Here is a 23,304-nt window from a genome sequence, read left to right on the forward strand (position 1 = left end):
TATGTTTTGTAGAAAGAGTCCAGACAACTGAATTGCCACTGTACTGATTCACAGCAATATGACTCAGAAAGAGAAAATATAACTTACCTCTCATTCTAACCCCATACAAACACCCCACCACCCCAGAAATAAATGATAGTTTTTATACTTCTCCCACCTATGGATGTGACAACAGCTATTGTTTTTTCAAAAACAATTTCAAAAAGCATTTTCCTTTTGGCAACAAGTATAGACTTCATAATCTGAAAGGATCGATTGCCTTTAAACATTTATGACTAAGTGCTAAAAAAAAAAAAAAATGTATAAAATTAGCAGACCAAAAATACTGATGCTTCCCTCCTGATCCTATATAGGTGTTGGACTGATCTCTTTATAGAATGATTTAAAGATGATAAGAATAAGAACTTTTACTAATAAAAATAAGGACAAAATTGTATGGATTAAATAAATTAGGTAAGGTAAAAGCATCAAAGTCACATGTACAAATGATATAGGTAGACAGTTTCACCATTCTGAGTCTCAGATTTCCAGTCAAAAATGAAAGAAAGTAGGAGGTAGGAGTAAATGATAGTAAAAGTCTCTGCCTATATTAATATTCTATAAATATCAGATTGTACTTTGGAAGGTACTGGCAAAACTACAACTTTTTTCTAATGGTTTCACATATAAGGTATTGGATTTATGGAGTATATAGCTCTTATCCCTTGGAGCTGCTGATCTCGATTAAGTGAGCTGAGTATTAAATGGAGTTGATGAATTGTTCCTAAGTTGAAAATTTAATTATCTGAATAAACTGCCCCCATCAGGTTTATACATCAGTGAACAAAGTTTGAGTATAGCCTCTGTGTTAACCCTTATGGAAGCAATAAAGGAGCCTCAGAAATGAACCTTGTCTTCCAGAAGCTTGCCACTTGTTAGGCAGGTAAGATTCTCTAGTAAAACTACTGAAAAATACAGATGAGCTGACTGTCTCAGATTTTTCTTTCCCATTCTCCATTATACCTTACCAGGAGGCAGGTGACCTATACAGTGCTTTATTGCCCACCTATCCCCTATCCATGTGGGTCAGTAGCTCTCAATAAAAATAGAAAAATAAAAGAGCTACTACAACCATGAGTTTAGGCCAGTAAAGTTAATCTTGCAATCATCGTAAAAGTGAATGTGTTCACGTCATACCTCTGACCTCTTTATCTGACCTCTGTGATTGGTACAAATTATTAAGACAGCTAACGTGACCCTAGTCGACCATGCTATGGCTCAAATCACTGGCTCTGTTATGTACACTGAGACCAACTATTCTGGTTGTCCAATATCCACTCTTCCACTCTTCCTTACTATTAGAACTTCATGAGTCAAATGTGTCCATTAAGAAATTTCTCCCTTCCCAGAACTTTTTTCTTCCAGGAATGGCCAAGTAGCATGGTGTAGGCCCATGAGATGAATACAGCTTATTAAAGAGAATGGACTCAGCTGGCATATTATCAATGAATGATTATTTGAAAAGATTCTAAAAGAGTGCTTGCCAGGCAGTGTTTGTTGTATTAGAATGATAAATAATTTTGTGTCAGGTTTTTGTTGTTGTTGTTGGCTTTTTTTACATTTGCCCTTTGTGTTTCTCTCCTTTTCCCATCTTAAACTCAGCCTAGATAATAGGAGGTAAAACAGTCACTCTGTGGCTATGAGATGAAAAGCTAAACAAATGGTAAGAATGTTGGAGCAAGAAGCTAGAAACAGACCCATACCTCACTCTCGCCATGTCCACCCACTCTTTCAAAAAATTACAATCCTGAGCAGTGACACTGGCTCTGAATTTTTTTATTACCTCTGAACTTAGGTTACATGGGGGGAAAAAATCTTAAGTTTGTTTAATCGAGTATCTGTTTCATGCAGACGAAGAGAATTCTGACTGATACAGATCACACATTTGGCCTTCCTACCTAGGTCTTCAGTAACTAGCTGGAAAATTTACATTCAAGGAAAATAAGAAACTGTGGAGAAAACTGCCAGGTTCGTTGTCACAAAATCTCAGACAATATCAGATGATGTGAAATTAAAAGTGTACTGCTGATTGAATTTTCATAGCAATCCTTTAAACAGCAGGATAGCTTGGAATTTAATTTTATCTTTCATATTTCTATTTAACTAGAGTGAGATTGCCTTTGCAAGAGCAGGGGAGGCCCACCGCCTGCATGGTGTGACTTGAGGAATAAAAGAACTGGTGATTAAAGAATGACTCCCCTGAGGGTCATGCCCGGTATCAGAACGTGCCACATTATTCAGTTCTTCGCATTGGGTAAGGACGACACATGTCTGGTATTTGGTAGTGGCCAAATCAATAACAATAATACTAAGTATCATTGGTTTTTAAAAATTTAAACATATTTAGTTGACAAAGATAATGCTAGGCCAGGGGTCAACAAATTGTAAAGAGCCAGACAGTAAATATTTTCAGCTTTGTGGTCCTTGTGACAACTATTAAACTCTGTGTTGTAGCACACCTCCCAGAACAATATATAAACAAATGGGCCTGCTTGTTTTCCAATAAAATTTTGTTTCTAGACACTGAAATCTGAATTTCATATAATTTTTATGTGCCACAAAATAAGTCTTCTTTTGATATTTTTAAAAAATAATTTTAAAATGTACAAATCATTTTTAGCTCATGGGCCATATAAAACCAGTTGGTGGGCCAGTTTTGGCCCATGAGCAGAGGGGAGATTTTGAGAAGGGGAGGCAGTTGCTACTTTACAAGTACACTCTTAGTCTCTCTAGGATGCTGGGAACTGTGAAAGCGAAAACTCTTATAAGGAAGGGGTATAAAAACCTCTGCACCTTCCTCAACTTCTCTCCTCCACTCCTTTCTCAGTATCACTCCAACAGCAGGGGTAAATTTAAACCTGAAGGTAATGATGCTTAAGATTTGGGGACTGTCACTTGCTTAAGTTTTCCTGGGAGGGTGAGCCCTATTCATGTTTACCTGATCTTAGGTTTTTGTAGCATTTGCAAAAATAGGATAGAAATTATTCTAACCTGGACTAGCGAATTGTAAAATCTTCTTTTCTAAAGCATACCAAAAGCAGTCATTGAATAATAGAAACATTTCAAATAGAAGTAATGCATAGACTATTTTGATCATTTTTGATGATTAACATTTATCATATGAACATGTTGGTAATTTATTTCTTATTGATTTGCAATTAATGCTGATACCAACAGAGATACCATAAAATTATAAAATGCCATGTAATGATTCTATTAATGACAAATGAATTAATAAATGTTATTAATTCAAAGAGTATTTAAAGAGTCATTTTATAGGCAAACTAAAAAAGCACTGAGATGCTATCTTTCACTGACCCAGAGAGCTTCCTGTTTCCCTCAGTTTGACTAGACTTTAGTCATTCTTCCTGACTTTAGGTCCTGACCTCCTTTCATTTTTAGAGCATGTTCTTTAGAAAATTTATCCTTGTGAATTCTTTCTCTGCCTCTTTAAAATGTAAATTTTTTTAAAGCCTCCTGCCAGTTTTACAACCCAGAAATGTCTTCCTCAAGCTCCTGGGAGCCACCGCTTTGAAATGTATTCACCAGAGAGATAGCTCCTCAATCTCTCAACCTCTGTGGGAGGATAGAAGACTAACTTCCATGGGTGTCAATTAGTGAATACAGATGCCCTACTCTCAGAAAAAAACACACTGGCAAACTCAGTTCAACATACTGGACACATCCCATTGATCAACATTTCCCCTAATATCCTCAGGTACTTTTCCTCTAGCTTATTCTAGACGGTAAAAATTCTATCTCTTGTTTCAGTGGAGTAGAGCTCAGAGTGAGCTCTGGCCTCTCTCCCTAGGGCAATGGCCTTAAACAGAATCTTCCTTGACTGTTTAACTTTGCTGAGTGCAATTTTTGCTTTGACACCACACATGAAAAACTCATAATAAATATTTTCCCAAATTTGATGAAAGGCATTAAAATGTATGTGGCATTACCAATGAATTATAAAAGTAAAAGAAACTTTTCTAAAGTATCGATTTAAAAAGTTTGGTCAGTTCTGCTAGGAAAAAGTGAATTATCTTTTTTTCCAATAAAAATGATATTTGAGAGTTTTTGTCATATGAAAAAGCAATCCAGCATCTATACCCAAAAACTACAGAAAAAACTCTTTATGGAGGTGTGTCAGGCAGTCAACGAATAAAAATATTATGTTTTTCAGGAATTCATAATGTTTGTGGAGTTTGCCTTATTATAATAATTTATAATCCCTTGTGATTTATTTTTACTAGAAATATTAATTTTATATCAAATTTTTAATTGACAATTTTGTATTCTTCTTATTAAAAACAGTCTCATAAAATTGTACAAGGTTTAGGCAGCACGAAAACTAGATCCCCCTCTTCCAGAACTAATTACTTGGCAAGTCATAAAGAAACAATCTCTTCCAAAATGTTTCTCACATTCATTCTCTCCTTTGTCACACTTCATTTTCTCTAAATTACTGTCCAGATGTAGCATCACTTTGTCTTGCCAGGGCTAGCGTATCAGCCTTCTTGCTAAATTTCCACCTAGTCCTCCTGTGTTCAATACCAAGAACTGGGTTACTCATTCCTCCTTTCTTCAGCGTGGCTTCCTATAGTTTTGAGGCTAGAAAACTACCCTATTTCTCAAACTCTTTTGCAGATAGGTTTCTGCAATTATCTTAGTTTATGCCTAATAGATATATGTGTGCGCTGCTACCTTTGGAAAGTAGCCATGACAAGGAGTCCCATTTCTTTCTTCTTGATTTTACTTCTGCTGCTAAGTCCTGGAGACATTTGCTTCTCAGTCTCTGATCACTAGCTTTGTGGTTTTTAAAAAGACAGTTGCATTGGCAGTAGAAGCAGCCTTCTGATTCTTCATCTTCCTGACAGTAAGAAAGCTCATAGCTTCCCTTGCAAATAAGTTTCACTGTGATATTTTAGGAATTATTACAGAAGGATCCTTTTCCAGTCCTTCAGGTAATACTGTAAGCATCTAATTCCCTGTGCCAAATCCCTTTCTACTTAAAGCTGCCTGGATGGGTTCTATTACTACAAATGAACTCTGTCTGATAAACAAACTCTCTCTCTCTTCTATACTATTTCTCTTACAGAATGATCTTTCTAAATCGAAAATTCTATCAAATTATACTCTATTCCTCAAGAATAAAGTCCAGACATCTTAGTGGGCGTTAAAGACTCTCAAAAATTAATGTTAACCCAATAACACAGCTTCCTCTTATACTTGTTTCTTTGATTCTGCCATATTCAGTAGGCAGACTACCTTATACAAACTTCTTTAAATTTATTTTGCATCTTTACTTCCCTAGTCTTTACTCACATGTCTTCCCAGGCCTAAGGCAGTTTTTCTACTACTTCTTAGACTTCGAAAAATATTACTCATCCGTAAAAGCTCTGTTCCTTTTGTCAAGCTTCCTTGAGCCCCTGAAGTCCTAGAATCAATAACTAGGTTTTCTTCAGTCTCAAAGCCAATATATAAGTATAAATTCCTTTGCACTTAATTTGAGAGAGATCTGTGGTTATTATTATGCATAGTTATATGACTACCCCATTAGAGTATAAGCCCCTGACAGTAGAGGTCAACATCTTTTAGTGCCTCCACTACCTGCTATAGTGCCTTACATGAGGTGTCACATACATGCATTTGAATAAGTGAACAAAAAAAGCCATTTGTAATGCCAAAAAAATGTTTATTAGCGTGTTTGTTTTTGCCTGTATTGCCTGTGACAAAGAGGGTGTATGTGCTCAAGAAAAAAAAAATATATAGAGCTAGATAAACATCACGTTTACTAATAATGTACTTGTTCTTTTTGTCTTAAGATAACTCACTAAATACATTTCCTAAAGACTTTTTACTGAAGTTGAAATATCGACCCCCACTTCATGGAGTTTTCTTCCTTTCCAACCCTTGATCTACCCATGGTGTTTTCAACACCCATGGAGATGTTCTATACAATAAAGTTCTTTGATCTTCTTGACTCCAAACAACTTCACACTCAATGGTGTGCTGCTAAATCATCTCTCCAAAAGAAGAAAGCCTTGATATTTAGCATTTGTCAATTTCCATGATGTAAGTACTCTCCATATTTCCAGTTTCAAGGATGGCTTTGTTCGACAACCAGTTTGCAATATTTCTGAAAATTTGGTAATCACTCGTTGTGAGCAGGTATAAAGCAGCTCTAATACACCACTGTTCTATGCTCAATTTTCAACAATCTACTCCCAGAAATACATCTTAGACTTTAGACTTCCTCTTTAAAATCTTATAAAATATAATGTTCCTAACAAAATCTTTTGTTCTTCTCTTTCTCTCTCTGTCATGGTGTCACTTATCACCAGACCCTATGGTGAATCACTTCAACTTTTCTCTTGATGTGATAATCTATATACTAACTCCTTTACCTTTTCATTGCTTTGTTTTTCTGCAAAATTTCAACCTAGAGTCAATCCAACCATCTGCTAGATCTGTTACTATATCAGTATCAGAATGCTGAGAAATTCTGAGAAAATCTCACAGCCACATGAATTGTTGTGGCAACAAATTTATGCTTCCCGGTATCAAATGAGACCTTCAGCTTTACTAGGAATTCCTCTTCCATGGTAGTGAAGCATTCCTCTTTCTATTCCCTTCAGTAGCTTATCCAAACCTTTACCTAACTCCTCCACCTCATGCATCTATATCATAGCCCTTGTCTTGCAGATAAGCATTTCTTATCCTTGTAAACAACCATAGAAAAGATTAGGGAAATAGGGTATAGACTTCCCCGATTTTTCATTTCCATATCAAAAGCTTAGCATTTTGTGCAAGGACTCCTACACTGTCTCCTCAAATTTCAAAATAGAACTTGTCCTTTCTTATTCCAAAGAATGTGTGTCCTTCTGTCCTCTCCACTGCACTTCCTTCTTTCTCCTCTGGGATGTTACTGCATCACTTGTTCTCCATCTGATAAGTGTGCAGCTTCACTCTTGCAAGTAATTTCTTTCCTAAAGATTTATAAACACGTTCAAATTTATCCTATTAAATAATAAAAAATGTCTACTCTACCCAACAATGAAAATAAAATCTGTTTTCATGACAAAACTTTCTCACTCTTGACCAAACTCTGTTTTCCCCTTCAGTTCCTTAACTGAATACTCTATTTCTTCACCAACTTTTATTCTTTTTTCATAGTTTCTTATAAAATTAATACAACATAGAAATTTTTACAACTTTTGTATAAATACAAAACAAAAACAACAAAATAGTGGTATCCCACCGGGTGGTTGCACCACTGGCACTTTAGTGTCTTTTCTTTCAGTCCTATTTATAAGAGATTTGTATCCTTTTTTTTCCATTTATCATTGTGTCATGGGCATTGCTCAAATATATAAACTTGTCCTTAAAAACTTGACTTTTAATGATTGTGTTATATTTTAGTGAATAAACGAACTCACTTTACACAGTAATTCATCGATGCCATTCATTGAGATTGCTACGAAATTATACTTCAGCTTCAACTGCTTCATTAATTACCAAATCCCATGGACTCATCTCTTTCCCCATCTTATTTGAATGTTTTGTGACAGCTGATGTTATATACTCCTCTTTTCTCAAAATAGTTGACCTTGTCTTTCATAATATCATATTATTATTTTCATTTAATTTCATTAGCTATTTTCCTCAGCAAACTTTGCTTGCCTTTCCTCTCCATATCCAAGGATTCTGTCCCTTTCACTTTATTGTTAAACAATTTTATCCAAACCGTGTCCTCAAATAACACCTGTACGGAAAAAGTCTGAATTTGTAAGAGTAATGGTTTCTTTTCTTAAATATTTGTTTCATAATCCTCATAGGTTAAAAAAAAATAGCTTTGTATACTGGCTTATTTTTTGGAGAAAAGTGTCTGGGTTACCCCTTTGAAAAGGATAAAGAAGAGCCAATATAATGGTGTTCCTAAGTCACAAGTGACAGTATCAGCTTCAGAAATCAGGTAAATAAGAACTTTAGGCCCTAAAGTGGAGGTGTGGGAGATATTACACTTAGATATATTTGACTGTGCAGATAGCATTATTTTCAATAGGTAAAGTATGGTAACGTTTGCATACCAACTCACATTTATCAAGATGTAGTTTGAAGAAAGCTTTTTGACTCTCTTCTATAATAAGCTATTTGATTTAAAAAATGAAGTTTGTTATAACCATGTTGCCACTGAAACAATGAAAAGTACTGAAATTAATTTGATTTCTCTTCTTTAGGTCAGCATGAAGTAAAGGAGCATGCTATCTCCTTTTCCTCCAGGTAGCTGTTATGGTGGATATTAATCAAATATACACATCTTCTTTCTCAGTGGTAAAAAGCCTCAGTATTCTACAAAGTTGGCTTATTCTGTACAATGTACCCAGGCAGAATTGTAAAGGCAAAACTATTTCATAACACTGAATGCTTTATGTTACAGGTAAAATCCCAAGACAATGAATACTGTTACCAAGAGGAGGTTTTTATAACAACACTGTTCTGTGATCCGGTATTGGTCATAACAGTATTTTCTTGAGCCAGAGAATATTCTTTGATCCCAGATTTTATGAGTCCATTGGTCTAATGAAAATAGTTGATGGTGACTGTTTATACTATAGGCAGGGCAGGAAGGATAAAATCCTCATACCTTATATTTACAGATCGCTTTCAACTTTTATAAACTGGCTTACCATCTTATACCTCATTTCATTTTCATCTTAAATTTGAGAAACGTGTTAGAGCAATAATTATTATCTTCCTTGGGCAGACTGAGAAACTGAGGCTTAAATAACTGAATTGACTTGCTAATTTTGAGTACAAACTCAAACCCCATGACTCCTAACCCAGATAGTGTTTTCCCCTATTAGTATTTATTTGGCTTTGACATTTACTTTTTCCTTTGATTCATTCCAACTCATCTCACAGACCTCACATGCATTTTCTTTTAAATGAAAAGGACAGGAAAAGAGTAAGCGCAGCAGCACATTTTTTTTCCCCTACTGATTTTATATCCTTTTATTTGCTGGGTTTCCTGCCCCAAAATTTGATTTCTAATAGCGTGATCAATAACAAAAATCTATTCAGTGAACCAAATTGGAAGTTCAGTGGGAAAAGTAACTATGGTGTCATGGAAATCACTTTTCTACAATGGATCTTATTTTCTTCCATAACAAATTGAGAAAAAAAAAATACTTGTCTCACAAGGATATTGAACAGAGCTACTGGCCTAAGCAGTTGCCCTGACCCAAACCTTGGGAATCTTTCTAGGAATTTTTCCCTTTCCCTCACTGTCTACATCCCTAAAGACACCAAGTGCTATTGATTTTATGTCCTAAAAAGCTCTAAAATTTGTCCTCCCTTCTCTATCTCCACTAATTCTTAGTTTAGATCTTCATCACTTTACTGGGATTTCTGTTATTTATATCTTATTTCCTGTCTTGTCAATTTCAATTTAATTATGTATGGAGAATGAGTTCCAGAGACAGGTGCAGTAGATAAATACTTGAGACTTCTTAGGATCCCTGCATTTCTACTTTTCAATGTGTTCTTGATGCGTTTGAAGGTGGACAGCCTTACTTAGGTACAGAGCATTCTCTTAGACTCTTTACACACCTATTATTTTTTACTTAGAATATGTGTCACTTTCTATCAGGACCAGTAGGGACCAATAGGAAGTGCAAATGAAGCCTAATAGGCTATAGAGAAGTCAACCAAGCTAACATCTACCAGGGAATAGTCAACCAAGCTAACATCTACCAGGGAATAGTGTCTGCAATGGTGGATCTCAAATTTGCATACGTGAAGAATTTCCTATAAAATACCAATACTCTCAAACAGCGTATTTTCCCCCCATTGGAAAAAGTCATTCAAGATGTGGGGAGTTAATCTAATGAAGATGCCTACTGATTGTCAAACTTACTTCACTGAATATAGTTCAAATGAACTTTTAGCATTAGCCTGTTTATGCTGAGATATTCCCTAAGATATACCTTCTGCAATAAGATTCCAAGAATATCTGGAATCCAAAGTTTCTTGAAAATGTAACTTTTATAAGCTATTAGAAATTTTAAATTTAACAAAACAATACTTACACCAAAGTTGGTAGCGGCAAATCGATCTGACGCTGAAACCTGTACATTTGTTGAAACTGTTGTATGAGCATAGAAAGCATTTATATTTGCCAGCAAGGTGCTCATGACAGCAGGTACACCAGGACACATGTATTTAGAAGACAGACATGAAAAGTGCCTGCAAGACAAAAACATTAAGTACTTTTAAAACATAAATTAATTCACTTAACGGCACATCCTCTAACGTCAGCAATTAAATAACTCCTCAACTACATCTATGAAAAAGAGAAAACTCTCATAATCTCTAATTGAAAGAGAAAGCAATTTCTGCCTTTAAAAAAAGTCTCGCTTACAAATGTGAAGTGGCTTAATGAGAATGTGATTTGCCACAGGGATGTGTGCATAAACTTTTTCATCTGTGAGAATGTTGTGTGTACACACGAGAAGTATAATTTCCAGTGGAGTCTAGCACTGTTGGGAAGCAATAACACAGGATTCTCTTTTCTACCAACTATGTCCCTAAATGCTATATATCAACCAGAGTGTTCTTTTATACTTGTATTCCTTCCACATGGATGAAGCAGGAGGCCCTCCTTACATTGCACATTGATCGAACAAGTGGACTTAACATCTGCCTTGAGTCCACTTTGTGAGCTTTAGTCATAGAGGAATTATCTTCCATAAGCAGATCTGTTTTCCAAGAATTTTGCTAAAACCAGGATTTAATTAAGCAAACAGATGAACAGTGAGGAGTGAATGAATTATGCCAGCTTTATACTTAAAGCCCAGTTCTTTTAAACTTGAATAGTATCATACACAGACTTCAGAAGCAATAAGTGCTCAATTCTGTTACTTCTGTCAAGAAAACTCATTTCATTTGAACTATAGCAAAAGACTTGAAAATTGATAGCACAGCTTACGATAAAAGTTAAAAGATAAAATACACATGGAAGAAAGACATTTTCAGTATATAATCCGAACCTATGTTGCTCTCATATCTCAGTAATTTATCCTCCACCCAGGCATCAATAGATTTTGTATTACTGAATACAAACACAGAGTGTACATACATAAATAAATGCCCTTAGTGGTATCTCAAAAGAAATGGATGGTTGTTCTATAAAGGGTGGCTTCTCTTAGATCTCAGCCAGGCTACTCACCTGTCATGATATTAGCGAGCTTGTCATGATATTAGTTAATAAAAGTAGGTTAAAATTTTAAACATGGATCTTTGAGGATCATGAACAATAACATGTCATGAGAGCTACATAATTTGTGTAATTTAACCCTGGAATTAGATGATCGCTGATTGCTTCTTTTTTTTTAGGTAAATGATACATATTTTGACTTTATTATACACTAAATGAATTATGCTTAATATCTATTAAGAATATCACAAATAATATAAAGATATTAAAAGTAGAAACTTAAAAAATATACTAGCACTATGCCATCACATTTTCCCCCCACCAATTCACAGGTAATTATATCTGTAAGATCCAAGTTGCAGAGCAGGCAATGCCTAAAAGTAAGGGGGGGGAGAGCAAAAGGAAATATACAAACCTGGGAGAACAAGAAATATAAAAACATCAATTGTTAAAATCAATTGCTAAGAAACTCAAAAGACCAGAAGTTTATTGTCCTGAGCATGCATTATCTATTTAACGGGATACTGGAGGTCACCAGAATGAAAGATCTTGATCTTAGTTTTAAAAAAGGATTGATGCCCTCCTAATGCAGTCATGGTACTTAGTCTTTACCTCTTGTAGTTGTCACCCTGTGATTTTTGGTGCCTGATTAGGGTGGCAGCAATAGCTTTGCAGATACCTTAAGCAGAAGTAATGGAGAAACATGAATATTCTGCTTAAAGTGCTCACAGTATGAATTTTATAAGTAAAATAGAAAGTTTTATATTGAAGATGATGTGATTATTAAAGCCATCTGAGGGGGAAATAAGGTGTAATATGGAAAGACTGGGTAGATCAACAACCAACCTTTGCCTATTTTACACTTTGAGTTGGTTAAGCCAATATTTTAATGATGAAAATGCCATATGAAATTGTGTTTTGGGGACCCCGAAGCAATGTTTTATAACCAAAATAAAAAGTTTAATAATTTATAAGTTAATATGAATATTTATGGTAATGTAGTCAAAGCCATATATATATAAATGTCATTAATTGTGAGTTATCTAGTTTGATGAAATCCTTGCTATGCATTTATCATTGATATTAATATATATTATTCAGAAAAAAATAGAAAAACAGTGAAAATATACTGTTTACACTTTAAACAAAACAATCATTTGAATTTATAGCCAAATAGTAAATTATAATGCTTTCTATTAGAATTGATGAGAAATAGAATTAAAATTTATTCTAATGTTTTCCTATTCTTTAACTTTTCACCCACATTTTTTTATATTAAAGGCATCTAGCCAGAGTATTCTCCCTTCAGTGACTAAGTGTTTACTACATTTCTGGGACTATTTTTTATGGTAGGGATCTAGAGTTGATTAAAATATGGTCCTGGCATTTAAAAATTGCATACCCTAATTGAGAGGCACACACATTAAACCCTATTTCTCTCATAGGAGAGAAAATGCTTTTACAGAGGTAACTAAAGGTTTGAGTGGGCCATAGGATAGAGGAGTGAATCCTGGAGTTAGAGGAAAAAGGTACAAAGGATAGGCTGAGTTCACTAGTGGTGATCCCCCTGGAGGAGAAGCCAGAGTAAAGAATCTGAGCCAAGATCTAAGAGGATTAGAATTTATGTAATGGCCATGGAAGAGAAGAGTTTAGTGTTACTAGAATTTGGTTGAATATATATTTATTAAACTTGTCTGATTGCCAGACACTGGATTAGGCATTGAATATACAGTAATTAATTGACTTATAGACTAGTGGGAGAATCAGACACATAAGAAATAATACAATTATGAGAAAATCATGAGAAAGAAAAGTATAACAAAGGGCTATGAGACACCAAGTTAGAATGTGTATTGTAGCCTGGTGAGGAGGGTCAAGGAAGAGTTCTTGAAATGAGGCTGGGCTCCAGTTAATGCATGACTAAGATAGCCAAATCAAGCATAGGGCTTGCTATCATTGATAAAGAACATATTTCAGAGGAATGAAATAGTATAAAACAAGGCACAATGGAAAAAAAAACAAAAACAAAGTATTATGTATAGTAGACCCAAGCAATTTTTGGCTGGTGGAGCCCAAATTTTCAGAACTTTCTAAGAACATTGGTATGACCAGAGACAAGGCAATGGGGTATGGTAAGTAAGTTGGACCCATTATTTAGGTCAAAAGACTTTTACAAACAAAACTCAAAATCTTATAGAGTTAATGTAATTAAAACTTATCTCCAAGGAATTCTAGTTGTTTGCATAGAATAGGAAGTGACATCATGAGAGTTAAATTTTAAATAGAATAATTTGGTTGAGAGATTTTAGGAGGATGGGTTTAAGGATGGTGAGAACAGAGAAAAGTCCAATTAGGAGACTAGAAATAGAAGAGATGATGGGTGTCTGAAGTAGTTCAGTGGCTATAGAGTTGAGGAGGAGGGAATGGATCTGAAAAACAGAGAGTGGAAAAACTGTCTAGTGACTGATGAGTGAGAAAAAAGAAAGAAAAATGGTTACGTTCCAAGATTTTAGTGTGAATGACTGGGTAAATGGTGCCTCTGTCAAGTGAGCTAGGAACTTAAAAGGAGAAAGGAATTGTAAGGTGGGGATTATGTAGTTAGTGAGTTTCAGCTTCGGATGCTTATAGAGCTTCCATATAGGAATGTCCACCAGGTTACTGGAGGTATGGACTGGACACTTAGATTTGGAGGTCATCAGCATGCAGGAGTCAGTCAAAATCATGAGAAAGGATAAAATCATCCAGGGAGATTGTACAGAATGAAAAGAGAAGTGTCAGGGAATGGAACCTGCAAAGCAACAACATATAAGGGACTAGTAGAAGAAAAGAGAGTAAATTCTATGACTGTTACTTATAAATAAAAGGAAATCCAGGACACTGGAATCAGGGAAACCATGGTAAGAAGAGGTTTGAAGGATAAAAGATGATTGGTGCTGTTAAACGCAGCAAAAATGTCTTATAACATAAGGACAGAAAATAGACTATTGGACTTGACAAATAAATATCATTGTGACCTTAACAAGATCATTGTTAGTGGAGTAAAGGAGTTTTTACTAAGAGGAAATAGGATGAAAAGTGAGGAAGTGCTGGGGGATGATCAAGGTAAACTGGGTCAAGTCTAGATTTTGTTGGTCTCTAGCTAAAGAGTTTAACATTCGCATGTGGACTATATGGAGTTAGCTGAGATTTTTTTTTTTCAGAAGGAATTGACATTATAAGATGAATTTAGAAAGATGATTCTGAAGAAGAACAAAGGTGAACCTAAATGAGTAGATATTGGAAGCAGAAAAACAATTCAGGAGATGTAGAAGCACAAAATGACACTTTTGTTCTGCTTCTAATATGACTAAGCACTTTACAAAGCAGTCTAAAGGAACAGAATAATTTGCATCTTGAAAAAAAGTCTGAAAATTACAGAATTATACTGTTTATGATCTCCGAAATATAAAGCCTTGAATGTTTCTCTGACACCTGAATCTTTCTAGCAAGACAATTTTGAAACTGATTTTACCCATGTTATATATGAAAATTTATGATGTCCTCTGAAGATATGAAAACCAGGTACAAAAGTTGCTGTTTCTGCCAAGAACGGCATGAAAATGCCATGCAAACTAGGTAACTTGAGGAATAATATTCTTTTGAATTGTTTGGCCAAGTGCTTCTGAAGTTTGACTCCCTCTTTGCATTTATTGTAATTAAACATTTCTTTATTTTTCTCCCTAAGGTCATAGAATGAGTAAAGTGATTAAAAATTTGAATTTAGTTAATGTAAGTTCAGAACTCTCTTAACCACTAGTTGTCACCTCATCCACTCAGCCCTTAGCACAGTGTTTTCTTGTAAACAGGAGTTGACCAATAAGTATTTATTAATGAAAACAAATGGAAGCATTATGAGCCAAACATATTTATGTGGAGTTAGAGTGTACAGGGCATGTGCTTAGTTACCCTGAGTAAGACAGTTTATAAAACATCCAACTGCTTTGTGCACATTTGGCTGACATGCATAGCACTTAATGCCAGAATGATGACTACGAATTTGAAAGTTAATAGTATTTTGCTTATAATCAATGTACTGAGAGCAGTATTTAAAATTTTCCAGAGCATTAGCATGTATTCATCTTAGAGAATTGATGGAAATATTTTACATTCTGAATAAAATTTAACTGAGATGATTACTGGAAGGAATGATTTAGGGCAGCAGGCTAGATTGAGAGATATTTAGTGACTAGCATCTAAACTCCTAATATATTAATCTGACTTGAGAGGAAATGGGACGATACTTCTAGGAACCATCATACACTGTATTCCCCTATATCAGAGATCTGGAACCTCGGCTGCTGGCCAGGAAGGCTGCCAGTCACTCCTCTATTTCACATAATGGCTTCCTGAGGAAGTAAAGCTGTCTCTTTTTTCCCCACGCCGTCTCACTCTATATCCATTAAAGAGTATACAACTCCCAATACTGCAATGCAGCCTGTACAATAGGGAATGGACAATGGGATTTGAAGCTAGTTAGAAGAAAGGGCTGAAAGAACACTGGGAACAGTATACCCTGAGGATTATGTATAATCTTTTATGTTCAGCTTCTAGCAAGATTAAGAATTCACAGGTTGTTTACGTTATGTAGGGGAAAAAAATCAGCTCTTATACTTAGAGCACCCACCAATAATAGGAGCAGGCAAATATGTTTTCCCAGTCTAAAAGAACTGTATTTGAATAGTCATGGCAAAGAATAAAACATTTTTAGAGGCTCGTCTTCCAGTTTAAGATTTGTAGATGAATGCTGACAATGCCCAGGTAGTCAACAAATATTGATTCAAAAGAACCCTGTAGGTTGCCAAACAAGAAGGATACAAACAGCTTTGTATATTATCTCAACATACAAACACATACACATGCACACACACATATATATATAGCAAAAACAACCAAAACGTAGTAGGGAATACTATTAACTAAAACTGTTACAGTGTTATCTCTGGGTGAAGCTATAAATTTTTGTTATTTAGAAAATATATTTTGTATTTTTAAAATAATTTATCATTGGTATATTTTATTATTCTAATCAGGAAAAAATATATGTATATATTTTAACTGATGTTAATTCAACTTTTGCCCTATTGTTGATTTTACAAGTCTCTTTGTAACTTTTAGCACCAATAAGAAACAAAGTAACCCAACTCCTTTTTAAAGTTTTGTTTAACCAAAGGAAAATTTTCTTTTTATATATTTTTTTCTGAAAAAACTGTATAACCTTTAAAGTACATAATGTAAAACTATATAACCTATGCTATTCTTTAAAGTATTATTAAACAAAATTTCTATGGAAGAAGTCAAACAAATCACCCATAAAAATGATTTTTTTCAAAATTTATCATAAATCTTACTAATTTATGGTTAATGAATAGAAGCAAAAAAAAATACTATAAATTACTGTTAAACAGATATCAGTTTGATTTCACTAAATATTCAAGAATTAATTTTAAAGATATTAATGGAATGATCTTGGTTCATTACTTCCTTAGGCAAAACACAGGGATGATAATGGTGAAGATGTAAAAAGTCAAAGGAAGACAGTGATAAAACTCCAGTATCTCACCTAATGCTACTTTTCTTACCATTAGATTTTTACATTTGTTTCAATATGAAATTAGCATTACTATAGTGTTTTTCTTGTAAGATGATTAAAATTGTAAACAACAAATTTTTTTTTTGTATGCGGGGGGTGGGGGTGTGGAGATAGAGGTAATTCATTCTAATTCTATCCCTGTTCTATGACCTTCGAAGAGTAACTTTATCATTCCTAGATTGTTTCTTCATCTGTAAAATGAAAGGGCTATTAGAAGACTTAAACTTTACAAGATTTAAAATGCCATGCATCCCTGAATACAGAGAATTCGTCGTGTCCAGCCATATGCATTACTTCCTCATACTATCAATATGTAATTCCATTGATGCCGACAGTCAGTAGGAATGACAAAGATGTCATCCTAAGGCCTCTTTTGCTTTTTGATAGTTTTCAGCTAACAGGCTTCTAACATGGTCTTCAATTTGGCAAAGTGTCTGGCTCCGAGTTTGTGTGCCCTTTCTTACTGTGTAGTTATTGTCAAGGCAAACTTTCATGCTTCTCACCATCTCCTTGAAAATTATTCCCTTTTAAAGTCTTCTGATCCAATACTATTTAAATTATTCTAAGTGGAAGAAGGGAAACAGGATTAAAAGTACAATTAGCAATTTAAAGTGACCGAGTATATCCTTGCAGCAAACCACTCCTTCAAAAAGTACACCTTCGAATAAAATAGGTCAAAAAGTACTGCTGTAATTTCTGCAAACGTTTAACATTTCCTCGCAAAGACTTGATTAAAAACAATTAATTAATAATGTTAAATTCACTTGAGTCTGCTTTTGCACGAAAATGGGGTTAGTGTCAAAGCAATTTAGAAAATGGAATTTCAGTTCCATGGGAAAAGTTGGAGTAACAAACTCCAAAAAAGAAGATGCTTAAATTGCCAATAATGAGATAGATATTGGCATGTTTTCAGCTGAAGCAACTGCTACAACATTATCAACCATTAGTTCTCAAAATATTACTGGCAAAATACTGGGAAGTCATGTGTACTTCAAATAACACATCTGGACTGCTACTGTTTTGTGGGCATAATGGGAAAAAAATCATTTAAGTCACCTGCCTTTTCATGGATAATTGTTCCTAATCACACTCACCTTGTGTTGAAAATGCCTTAGATTCAAAGGATTTAACAATCAATTATTTTTTAATAAAAATAAGAGCGGGATAATTGGAAAGAAGCTCCAAAGAAACAATGATTCTTAGATGCTTAGAGGGATTTTCAGTGAAACAATACAAGATAAAAGAAAAAACTATCTGTATTCTTGATGTTTGAAATATACTAAAACAATATCACATTGGCTCTCAAAAATTCAGATTAGCAAGCATTTCAGTGATAAGTGAATATTTTATTCATCCTTGTCACAGAAGAGGGGCTCAAACATTTAATGATCCCTTCTCCTTTGACCAAAAGCATCACATATTTTCATAGATGCAATGGATTGCTCCAGCTCAATTATGAAGTTTTCTGAGGGCAGTGGGGTAGGTCAGGAGGTAAGGAAACACATAGCAGTTAGAGAAATGATGGAAGTTGAAGAACAAGTAAGGATGGGACCCTCAAGCTGCCCATCAGCTTTCTCTGAAAGCTCTCCTCATCTGTTCCTGAATTTAGTCCTCTCTCTATGTTCTTACAACACCTAGGTGTACCTCTATTATACTGTCTTGTTATTTTTTAACTTCTCCCTGTCCACCCCTAGAAAATGAGCTCACAGGTGAAAAGGTCTATCTTTTATAGCTGTATCCCTACTGCCTTGTATACATCTTCTTACTTACTTAGAAGGTGACTATCAAATAAATGAATTACATCTTCTGAAATGTGGGCTCCATGAGAGACTGGACCTTGGCTTCTTGTTCACTGATATATTCTCAGGGCCTAGAAAACTTCCTGGCACATGGTAGGCATTCAATACATTTCCTAAAGGAATGAATGACTCAATAGAGCAGCACACTCCTTAGAAAGCAGAGTTATAGCTCAAGCAGCTAAAATAGATTAGTAGTTTTAAAGAAAACTATATTCCAACAGTTCTGGTTCAAATATGAATTAGGTCAAGATGTCCAGTGCCAAATACAGGTTGTTTGTTAAGCATGCCCAAATGAGAAACACTAAACTAATGCTTTTCTCTTATTTGGTATTATAGAGGCATATGAATATATAGTCTAACAGAATCTCAGATTTTGTGAGACATCTTGGGCTTCATTTTATAAAAAATGAAAGACTCAGTTAAAATGTATTTGCTTGACAGAAATCACCTCCTGAAAACAATTTAATCCTTAATGCTAGACATGAAATTCCATGCGTATGTTCAGGAGTGAACAGTTGGTCAGTCAGAACATTATTAAGAACATATATGTTTGCATTAATAAGTAGAAAGCATCAAGGACTCCCAAATTCTCATACTGGAAATGGTTCTATGCCTAACTTCATGATGTTAAATACGTGGTTTAGTACGCTCGTCTGAAAAAGAGAACATACTCTCGGTCTCACTGTCATAAATTGGAAAACTGCCTTTATTTTAGATGGACGATTGCACTTGCCATGTTAGACAAATCCTCCAGGTCCTCGATCAATCACTTTCCAAAGAAGAAAATTGTAATCCCTTTCCCCTTTCTCATGAATGCTCCAAAACAAAGTATACATTTTTATGCAACAAATAGGGCTAATAAATTGTGCCCTAACAGAAAATGTTCTGTTATAAAAGGAGAGAGCATTTCCAGTAAATAGGAGGTACCTTGGAGGATTGGAGTTCAGTATTAATGTTTAGATTATTTACCAGCAAAATAGATTCAGCCTCCTTCATATTGAGAAATACACAAGAGGAAAATTTAGCAATGTACAACCAGACCCTCTGATTTACTAGACATTTTACCTTCATTTATTTCCATCTTCAGATAAATGGGAGTATGCCAAAGAAATCAAGCAATTTCTAATAAAAGAAGAAGGTTATAAAGTTACCTGGGAATTTGCTAAGCATATCAAAAAGAACTATGATTTGATGTCTAGGAAAATTCACAAGATTTTAAGCAGTTTTGTTCTCAAACTTATGTGTTAATACACAGACAGGACATTTGTTTCTTCCTTAAAGCTGAGTTCCCCAATATTGTGTTTTTAAAAATTAAGATGAAATATTTCTGAAATAAGCTTGCCATATCTAGTCATGTGTTGTTGTTGATTGGTTTTCTGGTTATGGTTTTTGGTCCCCTGAAGTAAGGTTTCAAAACAACAGAAAAATATTGATTCAATGGGCAACCAGTTTAAATTCAAAGATATGGCTGGTTATTCATAAACATTTTTTTTTTTTTTTTGGTGAGTCACTCATTGGCCAGTAGGTTAGAACTCAAGTTAAGTTCAATTACAAAAGCATCATTTGGAAAATATGGTCAAAAGCAGCTCTGAAAGTTATATTTCAACAACTGACATAAGAATGTCAGTAATCTGAAACTTCTTCAAGTTATTAGAAATAATCAATATGATATGCTCTAAAACACTTAAATGCAACACAAATGGTAAAGCTGACTTAAACTTTTCAGTTCCACTTTACTTGCTTCTGGCAGCTGAAAATGTCTGACATGAAGAGATATGCCAGAAGAAATTGAAAATAAATATAATACTGACAAACAACATTTGCTTTCAATTTATTTAATTATAAGTATGTATTAACTTTCTATCAGGCTTTCAGAACTTCTTATAAAGTAGTAATAAAAGATATGACTTCTCAATTCAATATTTCAACTTGTAAATCTTTGAACTCAAGAGCTCTAAGTAATTTCATTCTATTATATCTCATAAATATACATATAATTATAATATTAACATATCAACATATGTCTCCTCAGGCAAGTGAAACAGAAGAAAATGTAAACAAATGGGACTACATCAAATTAAAACATTTTTGCACAGTAAAGAAAACCATCAACTACTGAATGAGAGAAGATATTCATCAATGATATGTCTGATAAGGGGTTAATATCTAAAATATATAAGGAACTCATATAATGTAACACCAAAAAAAAAATCTGATTTAAAAATGGCCAGAGGACCTGCATGTACATTTCTCCAAAGATAGTCAATAGACATGTGACAAGATGCTCAACATCATTAATCACCAGGAAAATGCAAATTAAAACCACCATAAGATATCACCTCACACCTGTTGGAATGGCTAACATCAATAAACCAATAATCATGTTGGTGAGGATGTGGAGAAAAGGAAACCCTTATGCACTGTTGGTGGGATTGTAAATTGGTACAGCCGTAATGGAAAAAAAGAAAGAAGTTTACTCAAAAAATTAACAGAAGTGCTATACAATCCAGCAATTTCACTTCTGGGTATTTATTTGAAGAAATTTAAAACACTAATTTGAAAAGATACATGCAACTCTATTTCATTGCAGCACTATTTACAACAGCCAAGATATTGAAGGATCCTAAGTGCTCATCAATAGACAATTGGATAAAGACGAGGTGGCATGTATATACAATGGAATACTACTTAGTCATAAAGAAAAAATGTAATCTTATCATTTTCAGCAACATGGATGGACCTAGAGGGTATTATGCTAAGTGAAATAAGTCAGAGAAAGACAAATACCATATGATTTCACTTATATGCGGAATCTAAAAAAACAAAATAAATAAACAAACAAACTCATAGATACAAAGAACAAATTGATGGTTACCAGATGAGAGGGTGGGGGGATGGGTAGAAAAGGGGAAGGGATTAATATGTACAAATTGGCAGTTATAAAAATAGTCATGGGGATGTACAGTAGAGAATATAGTCAATAATATTGTAATAACTATGTATGGTGTCAGAAGGGTACTACACCTATCAAGGTGATCACTTTGTAAATTGTATAAATATCTGATCACTATTTTGTACACCTGAAACTAATATAATATTGTACGTCAACTGTCTTGAAAAATAAAAGAAACTAAGAGTTACTAGATTGTCAAAAAATAGGAATTTTTTTGTTGTTCTGGCGAGATGGTAAATTTTGTAATGTCAAAGCAAAAACTGCAATGAACAGAGTTAGAAAAGAACACTTTTATTCAAGGCTATGCTATAAGAAAGAAACATGAGAACTTAGTCTGAACTCAACTCCACTGAAATGAAAGATGGAGATTTTAAGATCTGAGGTGAGGAATGAAGGGGAAATTTTCTAAGAGTTGGAGTGGAGGGAAACCTAGTCATCTGCATTTGCTAACTGACATTATCCAAAGGAAACAAACAAACTTTCTCTTATTCTCACGATAGGACACAGTATTACAACTTAGAGCAAGGTCCTTACCCAAATCAGGCTTTTACCCTCCCGCATAGATTGGGAGACAGGAGCCTAGCTTCCTTGGTGATTACATTAAAAAGAGATGGCTCTCCCCAGTACTTGAGAAAGCCAGTCCTGGACTGTAAAACTGACAAGTCTTTGAAAAGGTTTACATCTCAAAAGACCACAGAAAGAATCTACAATGATAAGTTTTCTAAAGTAAATGCTCTAAAAAAAGGGAGGTTGGAGGACTCTCGGGTTAGGCCTCTGGATTCTGTAATAAACAAGGTGAGAGGGAGGTCAGGGCCTAGAGGTAGAAAGAGGCCTGTCTAAAGTTTTGTCAAGTTGAGGGAAATGATAAGACCAGCTTGGTTCACTGAAGAAACATTTAATAAAATAAAGATATCAGTATCAAATCAAATGTATAAGCACAAGCAGATATAATCTACCACATTTTGTTATCATCAAAGTGCAAGTGTCAATTCATTACACACACAAAAAGGCATTCTTATTCCTTATGCCTGCCTTGGTTTCACTCTTTAGACCCGCAGTTGGCAATCTAAGGCCCACAGCAAAACCGGTCCACAGCTTTTGTTTTTAAAAAAAAGTTTTATCAGAACATGGCCATGCCCATTTTTTTACTTAATATCTAGGACTGCTTTTACACTAGGAGTACAGAGTTGAGCAGTTATGACAGAGATCATGGGACCCAGAAAACTGAAAATATTTACTATCTGGTCCTTTACAGGAAAAAAAATTTTGCTGACTTCTGCTTTAGACTAGTTTCCAGTGTGAGACAAGGCTTTATCAAAACTGAGTCTTACAAACATTATAGGACCCCATTCACTTGCAGGTCACTTGATACCAATAAGTATCCAAAAATATTGTTTTATTATTGTCATTTACATAGGTTAAAATAGAAAAATACAAGTGATAAAATTAAGGAGAGATGACTCTTTCTTAAACTATCATACATTTACCATTTTTCTATATTAATATGATTGTGCTCAGAATATGAGAAACATGAAATAAGCTCACAGATATATTTGCAATAAATCTAATGTGATCCTTCTTTTATTAGGATTCTCTCTAGAAGATATATGTATTTTTTAACATAGCTCTGTCTTGGCAGAACGCTTCATTTACTTTGGACTGTTAATAATAGTTA

The 23,304-nt window shown here is 34.5% G+C and overlaps 1 protein-coding gene across 1 annotated transcript in view; it reads right to left on the reverse strand.

Annotated features, from left to right (window-relative positions):
• UNC13C (unc-13 homolog C) overlaps positions 1–23,304 on the reverse strand; it is a 350,422-nt gene that overhangs the window by 208,474 nt on the left and 118,644 nt on the right. The window contains exon 10 of the mRNA XM_025038961.1: positions 10,122–10,278. Coding sequence (XP_024894729.1) covers positions 10,122–10,278 — 157 coding nt within the window. The remainder of the gene's footprint in view (positions 1–10,121; positions 10,279–23,304) is intronic.

Source organism: Pteropus alecto, unplaced genomic scaffold, assembly GCF_000325575.1.
Source record: "Pteropus alecto unplaced genomic scaffold, ASM32557v1 scaffold86, whole genome shotgun sequence".
NCBI classification, from domain to species: Eukaryota; Metazoa; Chordata; class Mammalia; order Chiroptera; family Pteropodidae; genus Pteropus; species Pteropus alecto.